The sequence below is a fragment of the Atractosteus spatula genome, chromosome 20, assembly GCF_055471065.1.
Source record: "Atractosteus spatula isolate fAtrSpa1 chromosome 20, fAtrSpa1.hap1, whole genome shotgun sequence".
NCBI lineage: Eukaryota > Metazoa > Chordata > Actinopteri > Semionotiformes > Lepisosteidae > Atractosteus > Atractosteus spatula.
Genome location: NC_142725.1, coordinates 572553 through 596640, shown reverse-complemented (window position 1 = coordinate 596640; position 24088 = coordinate 572553). Strand labels below are relative to the sequence as shown.

At 38.4% G+C, this 24088-nt stretch overlaps 1 protein-coding gene across 1 annotated transcript; it reads left to right on the top strand.

Annotated features, from left to right (window-relative positions):
* The first annotated feature begins 2374 nt into the window (after positions 1 to 2374).
* On the top strand, positions 2375 to 6080 carry LOC148817385 (uncharacterized). Its single transcript, XM_088938010.1, has 2 exons — positions 2375 to 2951; positions 5299 to 6080. Exons 1-2 carry the CDS (start codon positions 2567 to 2569, stop codon positions 6078 to 6080), a joined length of 1167 nt encoding a protein of 388 aa, XP_088794136.1. The 5' UTR covers positions 2375 to 2566.
* The last annotated feature ends 18008 nt before the right edge of the window (positions 6081 to 24088 follow it).

The window sequence follows — 24088 nt, the reverse complement described above, 5'->3', positions numbered from 1 at the left end:
AGGAGTTGTCCTTGACCGCTCACTGACCTTCAAACAACATCTCGAACAAACAGCAGCAAAAATCCAAGCAAGGAACAACCTCCTGCGAAGACTAGCTGGCACTAGCTGGGGTGCAAATTTCACCATCTTACGCACCTCTGTGCTTTCTCTAGCCTTCTCGGTAGCTGAGTACTGCTCTCCTGCCTGGCACAACAGCAGCCACACGAAGAAGGTAGACACAGCCCTGAACAACAGCATGCGTATTATAATAATAATAATAATAATAATAATAATAATATTACACTTATATAGCGCTTTTCTGGACACTCCACTCAAAGCGCTTTACAGGTAATGGGGACTCCCCTCCACCACCACCAATGTGCAGCATCCACCTGGATGATGCAACGGCAGCCATAGTGCGCCAGAACGCTCACCACACATCAGCTATCAGTGGGGAAGAGAGCAGAGTAATGAAACCAATTCATAGATGGGGATTATTAGGAGGCCATGATTAGTAAGGGCCAATGGGAAATTTGGCCAGGACGCCGGGGTTACACCCCTACTCTTTACGAGAAACGCCCTGGGATTTTTAATGACCACAGAGAGTCAGGACCTTGGTTTTACATCTCATCCGAAGGACGGCGCCTGTTTACAGTATAGTGTCCCCGTCACTATACTGGGGCATTAGGACCCACATGGACCGCAGGGTGAGCGCCCCCTGCTGGCCCCACTAACACCTCTTCCTATAACCCGGTGCATTAGATCTACGCCAACTGAATTGCTACCGATTCTCAGCGGCATCTCTCCACCTAACCTTCGCAGAGAAGCAAGTTGCATCAACCTTGCACTGAAAGCCTCGGATGACTCCAACCACCTGCTGCACGATGCCATCTGCAACCGGAACACCACAATCCTCCGATTAGAAAACCGGCACTCACCTTCTAACACAACGAGGCGCCTTATGAAAGAAGCAAACAACAACAATGGCACTAATTGGGCTAACAAAAAGTGGCAAGACGCGTGGAATAATAACAACCACAGACTGAAACAATTTATTGACCCGCTGGAAATGACCTACCCAAGCTGAACCGAAAGCTGGGTCAAGCTGAACCGACTAAGAACCGGACATGGCCGTTTCCGGGCCACCCTACACAAGTGGGGTCTCACTAAATGCGGCGATGGCAAGGAGCAGACGGCCGACCACATCCTATACTCCTGCCCTCGCTTCAGATGCCCCGGCAACTTTATCGATTTGGATGATGCCAGCCGGGACTGGCTGAGGCACCTGACTGTGACAATATAACTATGTAACCTCTGCATGTTAAGCTCATACGAATATATATATACTAAAAGCCACTGATGAGGAAACAACAGGTTGAGTGACTGATTGTTTAATCATTTCCCTCTTCAGGTAAAAAGTGTATAAAACACGACTGTTATTTTCAGAAAACAGTTATCAATTATTTGTTATTATGGCAAAAGTATTTTCCGGTCATATTTGAGTGTATTTGTTAAGTCATACTGAGTTATTAGAAGAAAGTTAGGAGCGCGAATCCTCGTGGTTAGCATAAAGGCAATGTATTTGGTACATTAAATGTGAATGTTTTAGTGATTAGCAAATTAGTTCATGTTCGGTAATTAAGGAGCATTTTTAACTTTCAACTTATTTTCTTTGTTCATAATATATTACTGTAAACTTTATTCTATATAGATTCGCACTAAAAGCCACTGATGAGGAAACAACGAGTTGAGTGACTGATTTAATCATTTTGCTCTTCAGGGGCGCTACACAAACAATGCTTTTGTGAGTCTTTTGTTTTTGTTCGAGGCATGCAAATAATTGTAATACTTACATAAACCTGAAATTTAAAATTGCGTTTCCTACAGACCATACGAAATGTGCACGAGCAGGCAGACAAATTATACCTCTGATTTCCACTGCACGCACATGCGCATTTTGAAAGGGGATAGCGATTTCCACAATATACTGAATTCGATACGACACCGGCCCCGCATGGTTCTAATTTCGGTGTCTTATCTGATCCCGAACTGCGCTCAGTAGCGTTTATTCAAGAGATTGTATTTGACGTTTTATTATCACAAAATTGAGGGGAGCAGATAATGAGAGATGCGTGCTTCGATTTAAGAATAGTTTTACATGAACTCTTGCATTATTCAGTTATTATGTCCTGTAAGTAAAACGTGGAAATTAATTTTCAATTGCACGAAATTCACACACACGATCAGCGTAACTAACAGGTGATTCAGTCTTCTTGGTTAGGTGGCACTAGCAGAGCAGGTGCAGTGAGGTTTATAGCTTGTTGCAGAAACTCGCTCTTTTTGAAGCCGCGGCAGCACTAACGAATTACGTCATCATGCTGCGCGGATATTTTACCCACATGGTAGTAAATGACTCGGTTGCCTTAGCCAAATCATAAAGAAGAAAGTAATTTAGGTTTTAAAATAAATACTTTTTCCTCGTGTACCTGACCTAATGACGTCTTGCCGGTTGTGTTGATAAAAAAAAGAAGAAAGTTCTTGTGTTTAAACTCCGCAAGCGTTTGCTTCTGACCGACTCTGAAGAAGGATGGCGGAGTCCTTGTTAAATCTGCAAACCCAGCTTCATTCTTTCATGGAGATTTTACTCAAATCGATCGTGTATGAAGTTTCAGAAGTTTTCCGAAACAAAATGTGTGAGTCTGAGGACGAGTTTCAAATCAAACTCCACAGCATCTCCCAGATTCTGGTGAGGCGGGCCGTATTTAAAATCACACAGTGTGTGGAGGGCAGTTTCGGGAGTGAAATGGCGCTTCTGAAGAAGGAAAACGAAAGCCTGAAGTGGAGATTACAGCTGTGGGAGAAGGAGTCGGGAGCAGGAGGAGATCTGGGACAGACAGATCATGCTGGACACACGCTTCCCCGTGAAGTCGCTGCAGAAATAAAAGAAACGGACACGAAACGGAAGCTGTCAGGTCAGTGCAGTGACTTGTGTGAAGTCAGTGTGTGTGTTTAAAAAGGTGTCTTTAACTTCGTCACAGGTGAGAATATAGTCGAGAGATGCAGAGTGAAGTGAGAAAGACTTGTGTGATATAGCAACAGGATTCTTTACTGAAAACTGAACTGTTGTCCGGTTATGGTGCTAGAAACAACTCGTTCAGATTCAACAGTTGCAGAATCAGTGTATAATCCGACGTCATTAGACTATATATATATATTATATATGGTATTTACGTTATATTTGTTTAGATTTTTATATTTTTACTTGTGATTACGCATATAACATTTATATAAATAGGTTTCAAGAGTACAGTCCTGCATTTAACCCCCCTCTCTCTCTGTGTAATGTAAATATACTGTAGTGTCCAATCAGTCAGTGTGTCTGTATTAATCCCTTTCTCTCAGTGCAGTGTTAATGTATTGTAGTGTCCAGTAAGTGTGTCTGTATTGTTTCGAAAATAGTGAAAATCAGGAATTGACCGAGCGGTTAAGTCAACAAGTAAAATAAACGTTCAAAACCCTCAACTAGTAAGTATTTTCTAGCAATATACCTGAGCAGCTGGTATGATTAGAGGCATGTGAATATTTTCTCTGGCACAGCTTTGGTGAGAGGAGTCATAATCCACACGTGTATTTAAACAAATATTTATAACAATGACAAGCCACAAACTACACACAACAAAACATGCAACATGCAAGTTACAGTATGTACAGTATTTACAAACAAGGCGTTTCAGAAGCCTAACATTCTGGTCACACCGAAAACACCTGACTGCAACTAAGCATTTAATATGCTTAATATTAAATGCTCTTAATATGCATACGGAGGCCACACAAGAGAGAAGCTGCCTTCTAACTAAATGCAATGCAACCTGCAGTTAAATCTCCCCCTGCACCCTGGATGCCACAAGAAATGGGAGCTAGGGCTGGGCGATATGGCCAAAAACATTATCACGATAAAAAATTTCATATCGGTCGATATCGATAATTATCACGATAAATGTCATATCATTATTTCTTTCAAGTTTAAAGGCAGATTTTTTCTCCTGAGTGAAAGTTGGAGAAACCAGACAGTTAATTGGTAAATTAAACAACTCTTTATTTTAAGAACACAACAAACACTTGCCAAACAGCAGAAACATTAAACAAATCTGAGGTAGAGAGTATTCAAGTCTTTTTTATGTCAAAATATGCATGAGTAAAATTTACTAAATAAATATCTTAATAGAAAAATTAAATACTGCAGTGTGATAAAACACACATAGAAGATGGCTCAGACAGACTGCAAAGTTTAAAGTGCTCTGTTTTGTGTCTGATCGTAAAAAGCCAAAACATCTCCAAATTACCGAAGTTGAATGACCTTTTCTGTCGACGATGTCATTGTCCTTCGAGCTTGTCGTTGGCAGCACTACATTTGCTTCAGTGTCGCTCATTTCTCCACTCTAACTACAATCCTGTCAGCCACCACCGTGAGGGTAAACAACACCACGTTAGCTGCCCGGTCTGCAACACACACACGCACTCGCGCAGTATTTTGTGGGCATGCGCATATCATGCACAAAGCATAAATATATATATCGAACATTTATCAAACTTTTGTTAATATTATATCGAGGAAAATTATATCGCGATAATTATCGTTATAGAATTATCGCCCAGCCCTAATGGGAGCCTATATCCCTTTCCATAAAAATGCACCCTAAATAGGAAAGATCTTTCTAACTGAGGTATCCTTTAGCCAGAAACCTGAAGTTCCCTAAAAACACAGAATAACATGCTCTCTCTAGCAAGATTCAAATACTTAGCTCCAGTCTGGTTTGTTTTGGATGATCATGAAGTAGGAGCTCTCACTTGGCGCAAACTTCAAGTCCCAACTCCTCCTGACTCCTCTCTCTTCTCTCTGCTTCTCCTTGTCTTTTCCTCCTTTCTTTCCCCTTTGTGCTCTTAATGTGATCGGATATTGTGTTTAACCTCTCTCTCAGTGAAGTGTTAATGTAATGTAGTGTCTAGTCAGTGTGTTTGTATTAACCCCCTCTCTCTATTGGATCTATTGGATTCAGAACCTACCAGGACAGAGACTTGGATTAAATCGTTTTTTTATTTTATTTTATTATTATTACTTTCAGTTCCTTTCACTGATGTTATCTGTGTTCAGACAGCTTAAGTGTGTTTGACTTTGTGGTATGTATCATGTCTGAAAATGAGCTTTGATTTCTTTGCTCTAATTTAAATTTTAATCTTCTTTTGTGTGAGTATTATTTCCTTCTGAGCACTACTCTCAGCCCATGTTAAAAGTCATGTTCTCTTGTCCTGTGTTTGCAGGGTCAGAGGCCAGTGATCTCCCTGATGCTTGGGAAGGGGCTCCTCTTGAACAGCAGCACAGTGAGGAGAAGTGGGGCTCCATTCTGACAGAGCTCACTGCTGCAAAAGGGAAAGAGAAACTCAGTGAACAGCACACAGAGAGCAGACAGAGTGTCGAGGATCTGGACTCTGTGCATATGCTAAAGACAGAGCCTGAGAGTGAGACACCTGAGCTCTTAGTGTCTGATGATTTTACAGAGAAGATTAATCTGGTCTCTAACAACATTACTGAAAGTTGTGATAAACTGGAGTCTGTGTCTGTACAAGAGCTTAAAGCAGAACCGAATGACATTAATCTTACAGAGCAGAATATGAAGCTCCAGTTGGTATATACAGAAGAGCAGCAGACTGGTGAAGAGAACATCACTGAGCAGCACACAGAGAAGAGTCAGTACAGGGAGGAACAACAGCGACAACTACAAGGTTTGATAATATCAAGGCCATGTTCTGTTAAAGTGAAGAGACTGTCATCGCAGAAGTGGTTTAAACAATTGAATAATCCCTTAGTATCTAAGAAATTTACAGAGAAGATTGATAATCTGGACTCTGTAAATATTACTGAAAATTGTAATGAACTGAATTATGTCTCTGCGCAAGAGATCAAAGAAGAAGTGAATGAGTTTAAAGTAACAGAGCAGAACATGGAGCTCCAGTTGATTCTCCATGCAGAGAAGGAGAATGATGTACCTGGTGAAGACAACAGTACTCGGTTACAGCACACAAAGAAAGGTCAGTACTGGTAGGAACTGGTAAATGAAAGACAACAACAAAGATTACAGCCCGGTAGTGATAATACTAAAACCATGTTCTGTGAAAATGCACAGACTGTCTTTCAGTGTTAATCTAGTCTGCAGTTTTTGATTTAGTCATAGTCTTAGTTATGTCAATTATAGAGACTTATTGGTCATAGTCACTTTCTAATCACTTTCATTTAATCAAACTTGTTTCTTTGCGGCCTACGCATACTGACACAGCTACCTACTTGAACACATTTAATGTATTCTAGTTGACTGAATGCATTTGGACTATAATTAGTCTTACTTTCAGTGGACTAAAATAAAATTAGGTTTTGTCACATTTTAGTCAAAAAGTTTTCTGCGAGCAGGGCCAAAATTGTTGTGCAAAAATAAAGAGCAGCAGCTGAGAGTTTGTGTGTTGTCTCGTTGGGACACAAGACTTCCATATGCATATGAAATAAAGACAACTTTTAAAACACAAGCTCTCAGCTGATGCCTTTTTTTGGCACAACAACCGTATGAAAACAAAGGAAAGAACCCTGGTGCTTTTGAACTTTGTGGACAATCTGACAAGAATGAATATTGGATTGTGTATTATTTTTTGATCGTTTGAGATCATTTGGAGATAAAAACCGTAAGCTTTAGACTAACATGGGAATACTTTTGGTTAGTTAAATGACTAAAGGAGCTCAGGTACTGCTGTGGTGTTGGTACTTAAAGTTGAGAGCTTGTTTTCTCGATCTTTTGAGAACTGTTTTATTGTTTACATCTTTTCAATATGTCATTATTGACTTGACTTTCCCGCTTTGACACCACACAGGTAAAGCCCAGAAGGGGCAAAAGAGAAAAATGTTTAGTGTTCCAGAAGTCATAGAAGGAATTTCTCAAGGGGATTCAGGAGCAGAGTCAGATGACGGGCTCTCAGGACTGGAGAGTGCGGATTCGTTCTCGGAAGACGTATTCAATGATGGACTGGACCCACTGCTGGATTTGTAAGTATGCAGTTTAGAGAAGGCTTTTGAACCCTTTGGAATTATCTGGATTTATGCATGAATGGCTTCTAAAATGTGATCTGATCTTCATTTTAGTCATAATAAAGTCAGTTTTATTTAACGAACAACATTTATTGAACAAACTCTTAGTGCCTTGCGACCACCCCGCATCTACCAGCCTTAAGTTAATGTTTCCTTAAGATAAACAACATTGTTTTTAAACCTCTCCACAAATTTTCTTACATGCAAGTATTCTCCAATATCATCACAACAAAACCATAAAGTTTGTTTCCACAGCTGTGACACTATTGTGCAATAAACCAATAAATTAATGAACTAGCACGAACCCCAATAAAAACACCCGGCCTGCACAGCATGTCAATATCATACATTTTTACCTGCAAAATCAAAACAAAACTCTACAAACCTTATAGCATATGAAAGGACAATCTAAAATTCAAATTTCAAATGTATTTCAAATCCAAATGTGACTGTGGAATATGTACATAAAAAAATATTTTCCTGGGTGCCACACCATACAAAATGCGCTCAAATAAATAAATTTGTTGTGCATTCTACTTTTTTACAATGAAAACATAATTAAAAAGCTGAATCTTGCCAAAATATCAAAAACTATTATTCTTACTGTTAAAAAATAAAGGAATCCACGACTTGACCGTCCAGCCATTAAGTTTTTGTAAAAGATACATCCCTCAAGAGCTGTCAAATCTTGTAGCTTCCAAATAATGAAACAGTTTCTCTATGTCTTTTTGCTGCTTTGATTTGTGGAAAAGGTTGTCAATCAGTGAATTTTGACCACTAGAAATTTAGGGTGGGTCTAAAGCTGCCCAATGATAAGTTGGAGCAGTCTGAAACCAAACCAAAAGGAGCGCATCTTCCCTTTTCTTTTTTTGGGTTTAGCCAAAAAAAATTAAAAATGGCAAGCAGGACACCGAAAAAAGCGAAAAAGACGACGGTTGCTCAGGTACTTGAAGAGATGTATCGGGGGAAATTCGGGAGAAGAGTCAGATACGCAGTCAGGTCTGGTCAGTGCGAATTCCTTTTCTGAAGATGCCTTTGATGAAGGACTGGATCCACTGCTGGATTTGTGAGTATTTTTATTTATACAATCCAGACCTTTGCTATTATTAGTTCTAAAGTTGTTATTGATGTTTATATCAAAAGTTATCTGTATATATGAGAATGAGAAATGTATATTGTGAATATAAGAAAATTGTCTTTTTGAGTCTCATTGGAAACAAAGAAATATAAGGTTTGCAAATATTGTCTGCAAGGAAAAAAAGTCTTTGCATGTTTTTTTTTACTGCAAATATTGGAAGGTGATCCTTCTGAGTCTCTTGGACAACACAGACAAGACATAAAGTTTGGCTATTATAGTTTTGAGTAAAAATCTTTTGTTTCCTTGTTGACTATTTGCAAACATCTGAAATTGCTGCTTCTTGTGTCTCAGTCTTCATAAAGTTCTTAGACATATGAAATTTATAAATCACTATTGTCTGTGAGTTTTTATATTGCATATTTGAGGTTTTTTTTTAGAAGATTGAAGGGGTTCCTTGGTCATTCCTGGCACTAAAGTGTGAATAAACAGACTCATCTGCAATTACAGCCAGGCAAAATTTGCTAATTCTCCAAGGCCTTGGTCTGCAGCTCAATCATTACACATGTGGAGTGCTATCCTATTGCCTTAACTTTGTCACCTACAGATGAACCATTCAAAATGCGCGGGCGATACCGCATTATTTTGTGGTGTGCTTTACGCAGTCTACCGCGAGTTACCGTAAATTCTCCTATAATACCGCAAGCAAAATAATAGTATCCGGAATTTCCGCAAGGTGGAGCTAATAAAGCTCAACCTCTCATGTTTGAGCTGTCGCCATGAAAGTCTTTAACGAAGATATTACTAATAGTATTAATAATGAATGACCTTGGACAAGCTGTAAACTCAAAGTATTGCCCTGGTCCACATTCTTTTTTTCATTGACCGTCTTTGTAAAAGTAACACCACAGCATTTCGCAATCACGCATTTGTTTCCAATCATGCAAAGTACAGTAATTTTTGAGAATCGATTCACCATGCCTTTCACATGCTCATAAAAGAGATTGATTTAGGAACATAAACATATTACCGTATGCAAACTGTACTGTATACAGTATGTATATGTATATTTAATGTCTTAACTGTGCCCGTTTAAGTATTGAATAATTATATGGAATTTTACCACTGAAGGGAAATCTTAGTGCCTGAGCATAAAAAGAATAGGAGCATACTGCAACGCGTGTGAAGGCCATAAACGATATTAATTTTGGAACATAAACATACAGTATATGGCTGGTCTCGGTACTTTAAAGAAAACATACACACCAGTATTCCATTTCTCCCTAAACATTTTAAGCATCGAAGTCTTTAACTAATGTGATACCGGAGTCAACAAGCATACTTTTAAAATTTGATTAAAAGGGAATATAATATGGAATCGCGTATCTAAAGAAATGAATAACGATATAATTATATTCATGTACCGCAATACAAGAATAGTACACGCTGTACATTGTCTGTTGATAATGTTTCTGTAGTGCTTTTTCAGCACCCTGCATGTGACCTTGCCGGTGGCGCAGTGGGTTAGGTTCCCGACTCCCACGTCACACGGTCTGTGATCGAATCCCGCTGGAGCCATGAATTTCCTTTAACAAACATTTCTTTGAAAAAATGAAACGTTTCCCTGAGTCAGAGATTAAATAAAACCTCACTCGCACCAAACAAATTTATATTTCTAAATATCACAACATGATCGAATTTAAGTCATTTTGATAACAATGAATAGTCACCTAGGCGTTACAATATAAACTATATTGATTTAAATCGCGTTTTGATTTAAATCGCAAACGCGGGTTTAAATATATGTGTTTTTTGATTCACAATCAGACAAATGCAACATAAATTGATACTGTATCTCTGTCTTCTAAGTATCTTAATAAACTTTCAGCATAGCTTTCTCGTTTAGATTTATTTTTCTTGGAATCTTGGGATCAAACGTGGAAAGATTAGATTGTAATCGTTTTTATTTTTTAAATACATTTTAGAAAAGTGTAATCTATACTAAAAAGCTGTACACCATCTGCTATAAAGATACATATTGTAATACTTTCGAGTTCGGATAGGACAGACACGAGAACTCAGACTTGCGGAGTTAAAGCAAGTTAAAGCCTTGATTTTATATATCACCTTTAAAAGTGGCATCTCAAAGCAAAGTAAATACCCAACACTGATTGTACCCATCTGTTATGCTAATAAAGCACCTTGAATTGAATTGAATTGAATTGAGGGAGAGAGGGGGGGAGGGCGAGCGAGAGAGCCAGGACAGACAGGCAAATAAGATACACTCCACAGACATTCACAACAGCGACATATCATAAAACGTTTGCACATATAGTTATTACTTGGTTTTCAAAGTGCAATGAAATACAATATTGTTGTTGTTGCTGTTATTGCTGTTTTTAACCTGTACGGCGTTTTGAGAAGCCACCTTTAAAGGCGATATATAAAAGCGCTGATTCTTATGGAATGTGTTCCGCCGGGGATTCAAAAAAATTTTTTTTTTAATCGCGTATCTAAGGAAATAGCAGTAAAACCTTGTTCATGCGCAAACAGTGGCATGTTACATTATTAATTTGGGTCTCTCCTCTTGCCAGAAAGCTCTAAATTGCATTTTGAGTGCGGTTTTTGGCTTTTTTTAAATTGCAACCCATAAATAAAGCTGATACTGTTTAGACTTTGATTATTATTAGATTATTTTAAACTGTATTACACCAGCACAATGGACAATGCAACGTAAATTGCAAAAATGCACTTGGAATCTGTCCAAGCCCTACTTTGTCAGGCATTTTCTTTTACTGCAACGGACATAAAAACTCCCTTGCTTTTAACAGAGCGTTTCATAATTTCTAACTACGAAAATTATTTAAACTGCGACAATTATCATTCAACCAGAGCTCGAAATATCACAAGGATCCCCAAGAGCACAGCAAAGACTGTATTAAAAGAATCGCGTATCTAAAGAAATTAATAAGATATAATTATATTTGTGTACTGCGACAGGGCTGTTTAGGGCTGTTTCACCTCTCTCTTCATGTGACTCTATTCAAAAGCCATTTAGCAAAGAGGGGATGAGAAGAGTGACAAACTAGTATACTTTAGATCTTTTTTTCTGAACCGGGGAAAATCTGATCATGTTTCTCTATAACAATAATAAAAAACACTGCCACACCCGGACTGATAAACCAACGCATTAGCACGTCAAAGCCCATTGAGGACCCGGGCGCAATAATTGTTTTGTCCCTTGATTTACTGATCTGCATTAATTACAGAAATCGAGTTCCTGCTCTTTGCAGACGACCTGGTCCTGCTGTCGCCCACAGAACAGAGGCTGCGGCAGAACCTGGCACTGCTGGAGCAGCACTGTCAGACCTGGGCGCTGACAGTCAATCTGGACAAGACCAGAGTTATGGTTTTCCAGAAAAAAAGCCAGACCTCAGGGAAACAGGTACAAATTCACACTTAACAACAACACATTAACACCTAACAACGGGAGCAGGGCCGAATTAGGCCAGTATCCACTATTGTTAAACATACAGAAAAGAATATTAAAGTATTGGCTTTAGTATTAGCCATACAGAACATTAAAGTGCCCCTTTCCATTCAGCAGGTGTCTGAGCCGCTGTGTCCTATCTTCTGACAGTCGCTGTTGTGAATGTCTGTAGAGTGTATCTTATTTTTAGTACTATATTTTTATATTATATTCCCTATTATTAAAATTATTAGTTGTTTTTCAGGAAGTTAAAAAAAACACTTGAATTACTTATCCAGTCTCTCAAAATAAAGTTATTTTTCAAGCAATGCAACAAACGTCGGGCAGTGTGTTTTTTTTCATCCAACATTGACAGCCACATCTTAAATCTTGTCAGTCAGCTCTTTTTTCTCTATTTGAATTGTGGCGGTTCAAACAACCTGGGATAACAAGTGGTCTCAAAGTCACCGAGCTCACAGAGCTTCAACAACAGATGACAATTCCCTTAGTCCTTCCTTAGTCTTCCTGAAATTGTCGGATTACGAGTGAATAAAAGCATCTTATTAAAAACACGTTTGCGTTTTTTTGGGAGCTATATTATGTATTTTTCATATGTAAGATATAATGATGTGTTCCCGCTTACACATCGCACGACTTTAAAAGCTAGAAAAACAGGTTTCGATTCACATTATCTGGCGAGCCTTGTTTTGTCAAAGGACAGCACAAAAAAAACAGACAATACACGGGGGGGGAGGGCAAGCGAGAGAGAGAGTTTTTTACCCTCTGTCAAAAAAACCCAAATCACCCGGGGCAGAGACTCTGGGGGGATCATTGTGTGGTACAGAGCGGAGCTCAGTCAATCCAGACAAGTACAGTAGTAAAGAGAGAAAAGTCAACAATTGATTTAAGGACGATCTGTCAAAGTGCAATGAAATACAATATTGTTGTTGTTGCTGTTATTGTTGTCTTTATCCTGTAAAGCGTTTTGAGAAGCCACCTTTAAAGGCGATATATAAAAGCGCTGATTCTTATGGAATGTGTTCCGCCGGGGAACAAGTATAACCTTGTTCATGCACAAACAGTGGCATGTTACATTATTAATTTGGGTGTCTCCTCTTGCCAGAAAGCTCTAAATTGCATTTTGAGTGCGGTTTTTGACTTTTTTTTAAATTGCAACCCGTAAATAAAGCTGATACTGTTTAGACTTATATTAGGATTTAGACTTATATGAGGATTATATACTTTGTGAAAAGTGATAGTCTTTTAACCTTTTTTGTGAATTCGCTTGTTATCTAACAAATGCATACTTTTAGAATTTGATTAACAGGGAATATAATATGGAATTGCGTATCTAAACATATTAATAACGATATAATTATATTCATGTACTGTCTGGCGGAATAAACTGAAGAGGTTAGTTAATGCGACACGGGATTACTTTCCACCCCCTCTACATTCTCAGAGTAGAACAGACTAACCTTCTAATGAAAGACGGTCCACCCCCCACGGACAGGAAAAGTGCCCACAGGCACTTAAACTTAATATGGTCAGTAACAGTAAACAGTAACATGGTCAGAAGGAGTACGTACAAACGTTTCCGAAATAACCACATGTAAGACTCTGATGCTTAAAATGTTTAGGGAGAAAGTGGAATACTGGTGTGTATTTTTTCTTTGAACTACCAATACCAGCCATATACAGTCTGTAACGTAGGGATTTCTATGTCTTTATTTAGTGGTTACATTAGTGACAAAGGCTAAACTTTTAGCTTCAGTAACGCGTACATATCTCCCCTTTTTATAAAACGACAGGGTTGAAAACTGTTCCAGAGCCACTGTTGTTTCATCAGTGAAAAGTACATCATGAAATGCGTCTCCCTGTTCAATCCACTGGAAAAAAGAAAAGAAGCATGAAGCGTCTGATGGTCATAAACGATATTCATTTAGGAACAGCATCAGAGATATGTTTTTAACTGCACTGCATCGGAGAGAATACCATAGTGTGTTTTTTTTTTACTCCCTGGCGGAAACTGGCTTCCATAAGAATCAGTATGGCTCAGAGATTAAATAAAACTTCACTCGCACCAAACAAATGTATATTTCTAAATATCACAACATGATCGAATTTAAGTAATTTTAATAACAATGAATAGTCACCTAGGCGTTACAATATAAACATTTATATTGATTTAAATCGCAAACGCGGGTTTAAATATGTGTTTTTTGATTCACAATCAGACAAATGCAACATAAATTGATATCTTTGTCTTCTAAGTATCTTAATAAACTTTCAGCATAGCTTTCTCCCCGTTTAGATTTATTTTTCTTAACTAGTATACTTTAGATCTTTTTTTCTGAACCAGGGAAAATCTGATCATGTTTCTCTATAACAATAATAAAAAAACATTATTTTACATATCACCTTTATGTGATATCACCTTAAGGACAGCACATACAAGGGTTAATTGCACAATGGACCGCGCAAAGAAATTTAAAATAGTCTTCTTTAGGTGTGAGGGCAGGAGTGGATCGCAGAAGGCATAATCAGCAAATTAGGAAAACAAAGAACAGGACAGGTGAGACGTTTATCCAGAGAGTGAGTGATCAGAAAAAGGAACAGCTGTTACGCCCAGGTTTTACGCTCTCTCTCTGCTGAATGAATAAAAGCATTTTATTAAAAACACATTTGCATTTGTCTGGGTATTTACTTTGTAATCTGTGGTTTACATCTAGTGTATTGCTTTGAGATGCCACTTTTAAAGGTGATATGTAAAATAAAGTTTTTTATTATTGTTATAGAGAAACATGATCAGATTTTCCCTGGTTCAGAAAAAAGACGATTAAAATTTCCACTTGTATGTCATCGGAAAATACAAGAAGTTTCTGCTTTGTGTAAGGGTGGTATCAAAAAGTAATCTAAGTGGTGAGAAAGCTGTGCTCCTCAAAGTGCTTTACAGGATAAAAACAATAACAACAATAGTGTTAAGTTGGGCAAACGATTTTTTTATAGAAATACAAAATGAGATATAATGATGTGTTCCGGCTAAGACATTAACGAGTACAACCCCCCTCTCTGCGGGAGTGCTGGCTGTGATGAATTAAACCGGTTTCACCGGTATTTATGTAGAAAAAGTGATTAGGTTTATGAGCAATCTAATTACTTATTCGTTTAAAACGATGTATAAAATAAAGTTTATTATTAATTTGCTGGACAGAGCGGTGAACATTATTATGGATAAGACAAAGATAACGATCCTGATCAGTTTAGAAATCTGTGTACGCTTTTTTTTTGTGTACGTTTTACTTCTTAAACTTTTAAAATACACGTTTCGAATAGAAAGAAATCATCTTCCTGGTACAGTATGTATAGCAAACCAGCATGTCTTTTTTCTCCAATCAGAGGGGTTAGACGCTCGGTTAAAAGCAAAGGAGATTGTCTGTTATAGTGGACATAAAAACAAGAGTTCGCTGGCATTATATCCTAGAAGACACAGACCAGCGCCAGACCGGGAGAATGCCCGCAGCGTAAATGCCTGATGAACTAGGGATTGGACAGTTTCAAAGTGCTTGTACAATCGATGGAAATGTTCAAATAAATGTGCAAAAGAAGTAAACAAAATAATCATTTATTTCTTTATCATATTGGCTAGGTAATGTCCTCTCTTTGCTAGTTAGTGGCTGTGTTTCTGCGTTGGGTAGCAACGGGTGACTGTTCTCAGGCGGAAGATGTAAACAGCTTAATTTCCGTGTTAAATAATTTTTTAAAATTAAAATTCATTCTATACAGCAATCGCATATTTGGGTACCGTTTCATAAAACTTTCATTCTTAAAATGTTTAGGGAGAAATGGAAGACTGGTGTGTATTTTTTCTTTAAACTACCAAGACCAGCCATACACAGTACAGTTTACGTACATACAGTAATGTTTATGTTCCTAAATTAATATCGTTTATGACCTTCAGATGCGTTATGCTCCTCTTCTTTTTATGCTCAGCTACTAAAATTTCCCATTAGTGGTAAAATTCCATATAAATATTCAAAACTAAGTGGATTAAAATGTGCACAGTAAAGACATTAAATGATTAAATCTTTTCACTACCAACCAATGCACCACGAGTGCCCCTGTCGGTCATTTTGGCCAGCCAATCACTTACCGCGGTGGTTTGTGGGTAGATTACCATACCGCGGGTTTGTACCGCGCATTTTGAATGGCTGCATCTGTAGCAACAAAGGCTGTTGGTCAGTAATAAAATAATGAAACTCATTCCTAGTTTCAGTATTTATCTCTAATTTCCTTTTTTTTTCCAGTGAGGACATCAAAGAACCACCTGCCCCCTCCGCCCCCTCAACAAGTGCTGAGGTTCCTCAGCCAAAGAGAGGGCGCAAGATTCCCACTCATCCTTCCAGAAGCACTCCACCCCTGCCCACAAGACCTGTTTGGGTCAGGAAGAGTAGAAGCCTCCCCCCCCCCCACCTGAAGAGCCAGAGGACATGTGGAAGACGGAAGCTGAACAGGATGTGAGACCTGAAAAGTTTCGGTTTAGTCCAGCACGGACACCAGGTGCCCAGCTGGACACTTCCAAGACATACTCCCCACTAGATTTGTGCCAGCTGTTTTTTAGCATGACGGTTATGTGCACACCGTGTAATAACACAAACAAAAATGCAATCAAATGAAAGGCCCGGGGTATAAAATCAGAGTGGCATCTGGTGTCCATAGTGGACTTGTATAATTATATAGGGATTTTGATTTTTATGGGGCTCCTCACTTCTCATAATATGAGAGATTATTGGAGTCCTCGGGTGCCCTATGATGTTCCTTTCTGCCGGTCGATTATGACCCGAACAAGATTTGAGGCCATTTCCTGGACACTACACCTTAGTGATCCAGAGGAGGACAGGGAAAATGTCCTAAAAAAAGGGACCCCAGACTACAGATGCAGCCATTCAAAATGAGTGAGGTATTTCGCGGCATACCCCGGTGGGCGTGTCGCAGTATCACGCGGTATGACGCAGTTAACGTGGTGTCACGTGGTTAACTATCCGGCGTCGCCTTGTAAAACCGCCAGGGGGAGCTTAACCTCTCATGTACAGCATTTGAGCCTTTAATTTTGAACTGTGTATTACAGCATGTTAATCATCAGTCATTAAAATGTTGGTATATTTTATGAAAGCAAGATTGCTCAGTTGGACAAAAGTACACAACCTACCTTTATCAGAAATATTTATGCATCAAGGCCTTTACTGAAGATATTACTAATAGTATTAATAATGGATGACTTTGGACAAGCTGTATACTCAAAGTATAATTTCTTTAGCACATTTGTACAAGCACTTGGAATCTGTCCAAGCCATACTTTGTCAGGCATTTTGTTTTACTTCAACGGGCATAAAAACTTCCTTGCTTTTAACAGGGCGTTTCATAATTTCTAACTACGAAAATGATTTAAAATGCGACACCTATCATTCAACTAGAGCTTAAAATATCACAAGGATCCTCAAGAGCACAGCAAAGAGTGTATTAAAAGACACTTGTATTTATCAATGCTTTCTTTTCCGTATACCAGATTTTATGGAACCACTTCAGAGGGGTGTCAGCCAGTCAGATTCCAGGAATCGGCACTTTAAAGGAAAAATACACACCAGTATTCCATTTCTCCCTAACGATTTTAAGCATCGAAGTATTTAACTAGCATGTGAAATAGCGTGTGAAAAAGTGGTAGTTTTAAGCTTTTCTGCTAATATAATATGGAATTGCGTATCTAAAGAATTTAATAACGGTATTCGTCTGCTGCGACAGGGCTGTGTAGGGCTGTTTCGCCTGCCTGTTCATGCGAGCTGTCTTGTAGCCGACTGGTCTAGGTGCGTGACTACCAGCTGGCAGGTTGTGTGTTCGAATCCAGCTGGTGCTGGACTTTTCTTTTAACAAACATTTCTTCGAAAAAATAGAATAGCGATATTATGGACAATCAATTGACTTTTATATTTCAAAATATCGCAACATGATCGATATTTTGAACATATCTTCCCTTCTGACAGCGGTTCCTGCTTCTATTGTGTGTGTGTGTGCAACAGAGTAAATTTTTATAGAGAAATGGAGGCTGGACAGTATGCGTTACAATATAAACATTTATATTGATTTAAATCGTGTTCTGATTTAAATCGCAAACGCGTGTTTAATTATATGTGTTTTTTAATCATAATCAGGCTAATGCAACATAAATTGATACAGTATCTTTGTCTTCTAAGTATCTTAATAAACTTTCAGCATAGCTTTCTACCCGTCAAGATTTATATTTCTTGGGATTTTGGGATCAAACGTGGAAGGATTAGATTATAATCGTTTTTATTTGTCAAATACGTGATTGTATTTCTGAATGTTATGTGACACCTACAGTAGTTCACTGCTTTAAATACATCGAATTAAGAAAGTTATGTGTAGCACTTTAGATCTTTTTTCTGAACCAGGGAAAATCTGATCATGTTTCTCTATAACAATAATAAAAAACTTTATTTTACATATCGCCTTTAAAAGTGGCATCTCAAAGCAATACAGTAGATCGAAAAACAGTTAAAAGGGACCAAATTAAATACCAGACAATCGCAAACGCGTTTTCAATAAAATTATTTTATTCATTCAGCAGTTTGTGAGAGGGACATCCAGCAGGGAGAGACACACACACCGGTTTTCATTGACAAAATTGTTTTTTTTCAATTCCTCTTGTCTAACAGGAATGTTTTGTTTGTGGACAGACTGTTAGACAAGAGGAAAAGACCGCCTCCTCCTACGAAGCATTAATCGCGTATCTAAGGAAAATTGCAGTATACCTTTGTTCATGCACATCATTATACAGTACAGTATCTCAATTTGTATTTCGATAAAAAAAATCGTTTGCCCAGCCACTACTGTTGTTATTGTTTTTATCCTGTAAAGCGTTTCCTTTTTCTGCGTTTTCCATTTCCTTTTTCTGATCACTCGCTTTCTGGATACACATCTCACCTGTCCTGTTCTTTGTTTTCCTGGTTTGCTGATTATGCCTGCTGCGGTCCACTCCTACCCTCACACCTAAAGAATACTATTTTAAATTTCTTGGCGCAGTTCATTAACCCTTGTATGTGCTGTCCGCGCCGAAAATGCAATTAAAAAAAAGTCAAAAAACGCGCTCAAAATACAATTTATAGCTTAATAAGATACACTCCACAGGCAAAATTAAAGACAAAATTAAAGACGATTAAAATCTGTAATCTTTCCACTTGTACTGTGAGTCATCGGACAGTTTCTGCTTTGTGTAAGGATGGTGAGAAAGCTGTGCTCAATGTATTTAAGGGACTTAAAAGTTAAAGGAGATGCTTCATATTGCTTGACTAATTTTAAAAACCAAGTTATAAATGCAGACGCTCCCTCGGTGCGCTGCTCTGGTGCGCCGGCTCTTACACAGTGCCTGTCTGCCGTAAGCATTACAATATACATACAGTACCCAACACTGCTTGTACCCATCTGTCATGCAAATAAAACACCTTGAATTGAATTGAATTGAATTGAGGGGAGAGGGGGGGAATACTAAAGACAATACTGGCTCAATACCAATACGGGCTTTGACGTGCTAATGCGTTGGTTTAACAGTCCGGGTGTGGCAGGCTTCCAATGTCAACTCGACTCGATTGGAAGACAATGAACGTATTTTAGCCCTAAATGAATTAATAGCAAACATGGTTTACATAAAATACATTTTTCCAAGAAAGTTTATAATAATACGATCTATAGTTGAAATCTGAGCCTACTTTAAAAATAAAGGAAAAGCATTTTCAGAGAGCAATCACGCTGTGTTTATGTAGAAAAAGCGATTAGGTTTATGAGCAATCTAATTACCTATTCGCTTAAAACGCTATATAAGCGAATATATCTCCCCTCAATTCAATTCAATTCAAGGTGTTTTATTTGCATGACAGATGGGTACAAGCAGTGTTGGGTACTGTATGTATATTGTAATGCTTACGGCAGACAGGCACTGTGTAAGAGCCGGCGCACCAGAGCAGCGCACCGAGGGAGCGTCTGCATTTATAACTTGGTTTTTAAAATTAGTCAAGCAATATGAAGCATCTCCTTTAACTTTTAAGTCCCTTAAATACATTGAGCACAGCTTTCTCACCATCCTTACACAAAGCAGAAACTGTCCGATGACTCACAGTACAAGTGGAAAGATTACAGATTTTAATCGTCTTTAATTTTGTCTTTAATTTTGCCTGTGGAGTGTATCTTATTAAGCTATAAATTGTATTTTGAGCGCGTTTTTTGACTTTTTTTTAATTGCATTTTCGGCGCGGACAGCACATACAAGGGTTAATGAACTGCGCCAAGAAATTTAAAATAGTATTCTTTAGGTGTGAGGGTAGGAGTGGACCGCAGCAGGCATAATCAGCAAACCAGGAAAACAAAGAACAGGACAGGTGAGATGTGTATCCAGAAAGCGAGTGATCAGAAAAAGGAAATGGAAAACGCAGAAAAAGGAAATGCTTTACAGGATAAAAACAATAACAACAGTAGTGGCTGGGCAAACGATTTTTTTTATCGAAATACAAATTGAGATACTGTACTGTATAATGATGTGCATGAACAAAGGTATACTGCAATTTTCCTTAGATACGCGATTAATGCTTCGTAGGAGGAGGCGGGTTTTCCTCTTGTCTAACAGTCTGTCCACAAACAAAACATTCCTGTTAGACAAGAGGAATTGAAAAAAAACAATTTTGTCAATGAAAACCGGTGTGTGTGTCTCTCCCTGCTGGATGTCCCTCTCACAAACTGCTGAATGAATAAAATAATTTTATTGAAAACGCGTTTGCGATTGTCTGGTATTTAATTTGGTCCCTTTTAACTGTTTTTCGATCTACTGTATTGCTTTGAGATGCCACTTTTAAAGGCGATATGTAAAATAAAGTTTTTTATTATTGTTATAGAGAAACATGATCAGATTTTCCCTGGTTCAGAAAAAAGATCTAAAGTGCTACACATAACTTTCTTAATTCGATGTATTTAAAGCAGTGAACTACTGTAGGTGTCACATAACATTCAGAAATACAATCACGTATTTAACAAATAAAAACGATTATAATCTAATCCTTCCACGTTTGATCCCAAAATCCCAAGAAATATAAATCTTGACGGGTAGAAAGCTATGCTGAAAGTTTATTAAGATACTTAGAAGACAAAGATACTGTATCAATTTATGTTGCATTAGCCTGATTATGATTAAAAAACACATATAATTAAACACGCGTTTGCGATTTAAATCAGAACACGATTTAAATCAATATAAATGTTTATATTGTAACGCATACTGTCCAGCCTCCATTTCTCTATAAAAATTTACTCTGTTGCACACACACACACAATAGAAGCAGGAACCGCTGTCAGAAGGGAAGATATGTTCAAAATATCGCAAATATCGATCATGTTGCGATATTTTGAAATATAAAAGTCAATTGATTGTCCATAATATCGCTATTCTATTTTTTCGAAGAAATGTTTGTTAAAAGAAAAGTCCAGCACCAGCTGGATTCGAACACACAACCTGCCAGCTGGTAGTCACGCACCTAGACCAGTCGGCTACAAGACAGCTTGCATGAACAGGCAGGCGAAACAGCCCTACACAGCCCTGTCGCAGCACACGAATACCGTTATTAAATTCTTTAGATACGCAATTCCATATTATATTCCCTTTTAATCAAATTCTAAAAGTATGCTTGTTGACTCCGGTATCACGTTAGTTAAAGACTTCAAAGCTTAAAATGTTTAGGGAGAAATGGAATACTGAGTGTATTTTTTTTCTTTAAAGTACCAAGACCAGCTATATACTGTATGTTTATGTTCCAAAATTAATATCGTTTATGGCCTTCACACGCGTTACAGTATGCTCCTATTCTTTTTATGCTCAGCTACTAAGATTTCCCTTCAGTGGTAAAATTCAATATCTACAACGGGCACAGCAAAGACGTTTACTGTAAGTCTTTCTACGACAGACCAACGGACCACGAGTGCCCCTGTTGGTCAACCAATCACGTACTGCGGTGCCACGCGTCATCTTGCGTCACACTGAGCGACGCCACCTGCGGTACGTGTCTGTAACGCGCACTTTGAATGGCTGCATCTGTATGATCCCCTTTTCTGCCTTAGACCTCTGTTAGACTCCATCCTTACTGCCTGTCAATCGTTTTATCAGCCACGACGGAATCTGTCTGTTGATGAAAGAATGGTGGCCTCAAAGATGAGAATAGGGTTTAGGCAGTATATGAAGGGGAAGCCCACTAAGTGGGGCTTCAAGCTGTTTGTGCTTGCTGATGCTTCCACAGGTTATACCTGTGATTTCTCAATTTACACAGGAAAATCACCCTCTGCCACAGGAAAAGGGCTGAGCTATGACTCAGTCGGAGTTTCATACCTGGGTACAGGTTATAATGTTTATGTAGATAATTACTTCACCAGCTCAGCCCTTTTCCAAGACCTCTTCAAAATTATGAGAGATGAGGGAGAACTGTGTGGGTTTCCCCCGCACAAAACAAAACACCCTCCCTAAAAAGGCTGAAAGGGGTGCCTTGCACTGGATAAGGTCTGGTGAACTACCAAGAACCACCAAGTGGATGGACACACGTGAGGTGACCATGTGTAGTACCATCCACAAGGTGTACAGTGGAGAGACAGTCCAGCGCAAGGTAAGAAAACCCAACGGGTCTTGGTGGGTTCAGGCCATTCCTATCCCTGACACCGTCAAGGACTACAGTCGGCACGTGGGGGGGGGGGTGGATTTGTCTGATGCTCTCATAAAATACTATAATTTGACCCACAAAACTAGAAAATGGTACAAAAAACTGTACTTCCATTTCATTGACATTGCAGTGGTGAACAGTTTTTTGCTACACAAAGAATTGGCAGAACGTCAGAGCTCTCAGGCTCTGACTCAAAAAAATTCAGAGAGGAGCTTGGTAGTGTTGGGGTTGAGGAGCAACAGGAGGCATCAACAAGCACAGCTGCAGCCTGTTTTCTTATCGCAATCTCCCAAGGGCAGGTGGTGGACCCTTCAAGGAAGGCAATGATAGGGTGGAAGATATGTGTTGTCTGCGCAAAAAAAAACATAAGATAAAAACTCCATGGAAATGTGCAAGGTGTGATGTGGCATTGTGTCTAATTGTTGATAGGAATTGCTTCAGGGAGTGGCACCAGAAAACGAGGAAATAGGACACCTTTTTTGTTGTATTTGTATGTTAATGTTTGTTTTTCATTTTTTACATTTCTTGGTTTTTTTACACTTTTTGTTTTGAGAATGTAGTAAAAACCATCATATAAAAAGGTCTCCATGTCTTTCCTTTTGATATGTTTTCACTTTCAAGTGAATTAGGATAAATTTGGTGTTGGCTACTTGTGGATTTGATTAATCTAATTAGTGAGCTGTTTGTCTTCCTGTCTGCCTGGTGTTTTCAATGGAGTGAGAAAAAGGGTGAAGCCTTTTTTGTCAACCTCCTTGATCTCTTGTGACCAAAGGTGAGGATATGAGTAGTGTTCAACTTCAAATGATCAATAGAAGTTACCTTCACAGGGAAAAAAGGCTTACTTTGAAAGACAGAAAATATTTGAAAGGGTAAAACAAACAAAAAAAAATTGTCAGGTACACCAGAACTTGTATTAATGAATACACATAAAAAGTCTGCTAGTTTACAGAATGAGTGGAAGTGTCTTGACAGGTGTGGCATTAGAAATGAGAGTATTGTTCATGCATATGCATTATGGAAGCTGTTGGGATACCCAAACCTCAACAAAAAGGCCACCTTTTGGATAGAATATTGGATTGTAAAGGAAAATAAGGGGATTGAGAATTGTAATGTTTATGCAAAGTACAATATCTGAAAAAACAGAAAATGGCATCCCTACTAAATTTTGTTCATAAAACCCAAGTATGGTTGGCCACCAATATTGGCACAAATTCACAGTTGAGACAGGGTTTGGTTTGGTTGTGTAAAAACCCATGCAGAGATTTTTGACTGTTTATCACAAGTCTCAGATTTTTATGCAAAGTTGTAGACGTATTGGAGAAGGCCTGAACAAAGTTAAAAAGAAAGAAAGTTATCTACAAATGCTATAACTTCATAATTTGACTATGGAAAATAGAAAAAACAAAAGCGTTTTGTGTTTTTGGTTTTCTTCTGCATTTTCAACTCTAGGGTGTATACTGGGTCAGGGATATAAAGGTTTTGATGGTTCAGACTTGATACCCAATGGGTTACCTTGAATTCAAACTCTTTACAAGGCCTGTTCTATACATGTTTTCCAATAAAATGCAAGATATATAAGGGGTACCTGCTTCCAGGTGGAAAATTAACCTTGTAGATCCCGTGACAGTACAATCAAGGTCATTGATGGAAAAAGTATGTGAACCCTTAAATTT

Coding starts and splice junctions, on each gene's coding strand:
- LOC148817385 (XM_088938010.1), top strand. CDS start 2,567: ATGGCGGAGTCCTTGTTAAATCTGCAAACCCAGCTTCATTCTTTCATG. Junction 2,952..5,298: donor CACGAAACGGAAGCTGTCAG/GTCAGTGCAGTG, acceptor CTGTGTTTGCAG/GGTCAGAGGCCAGTGATCTC.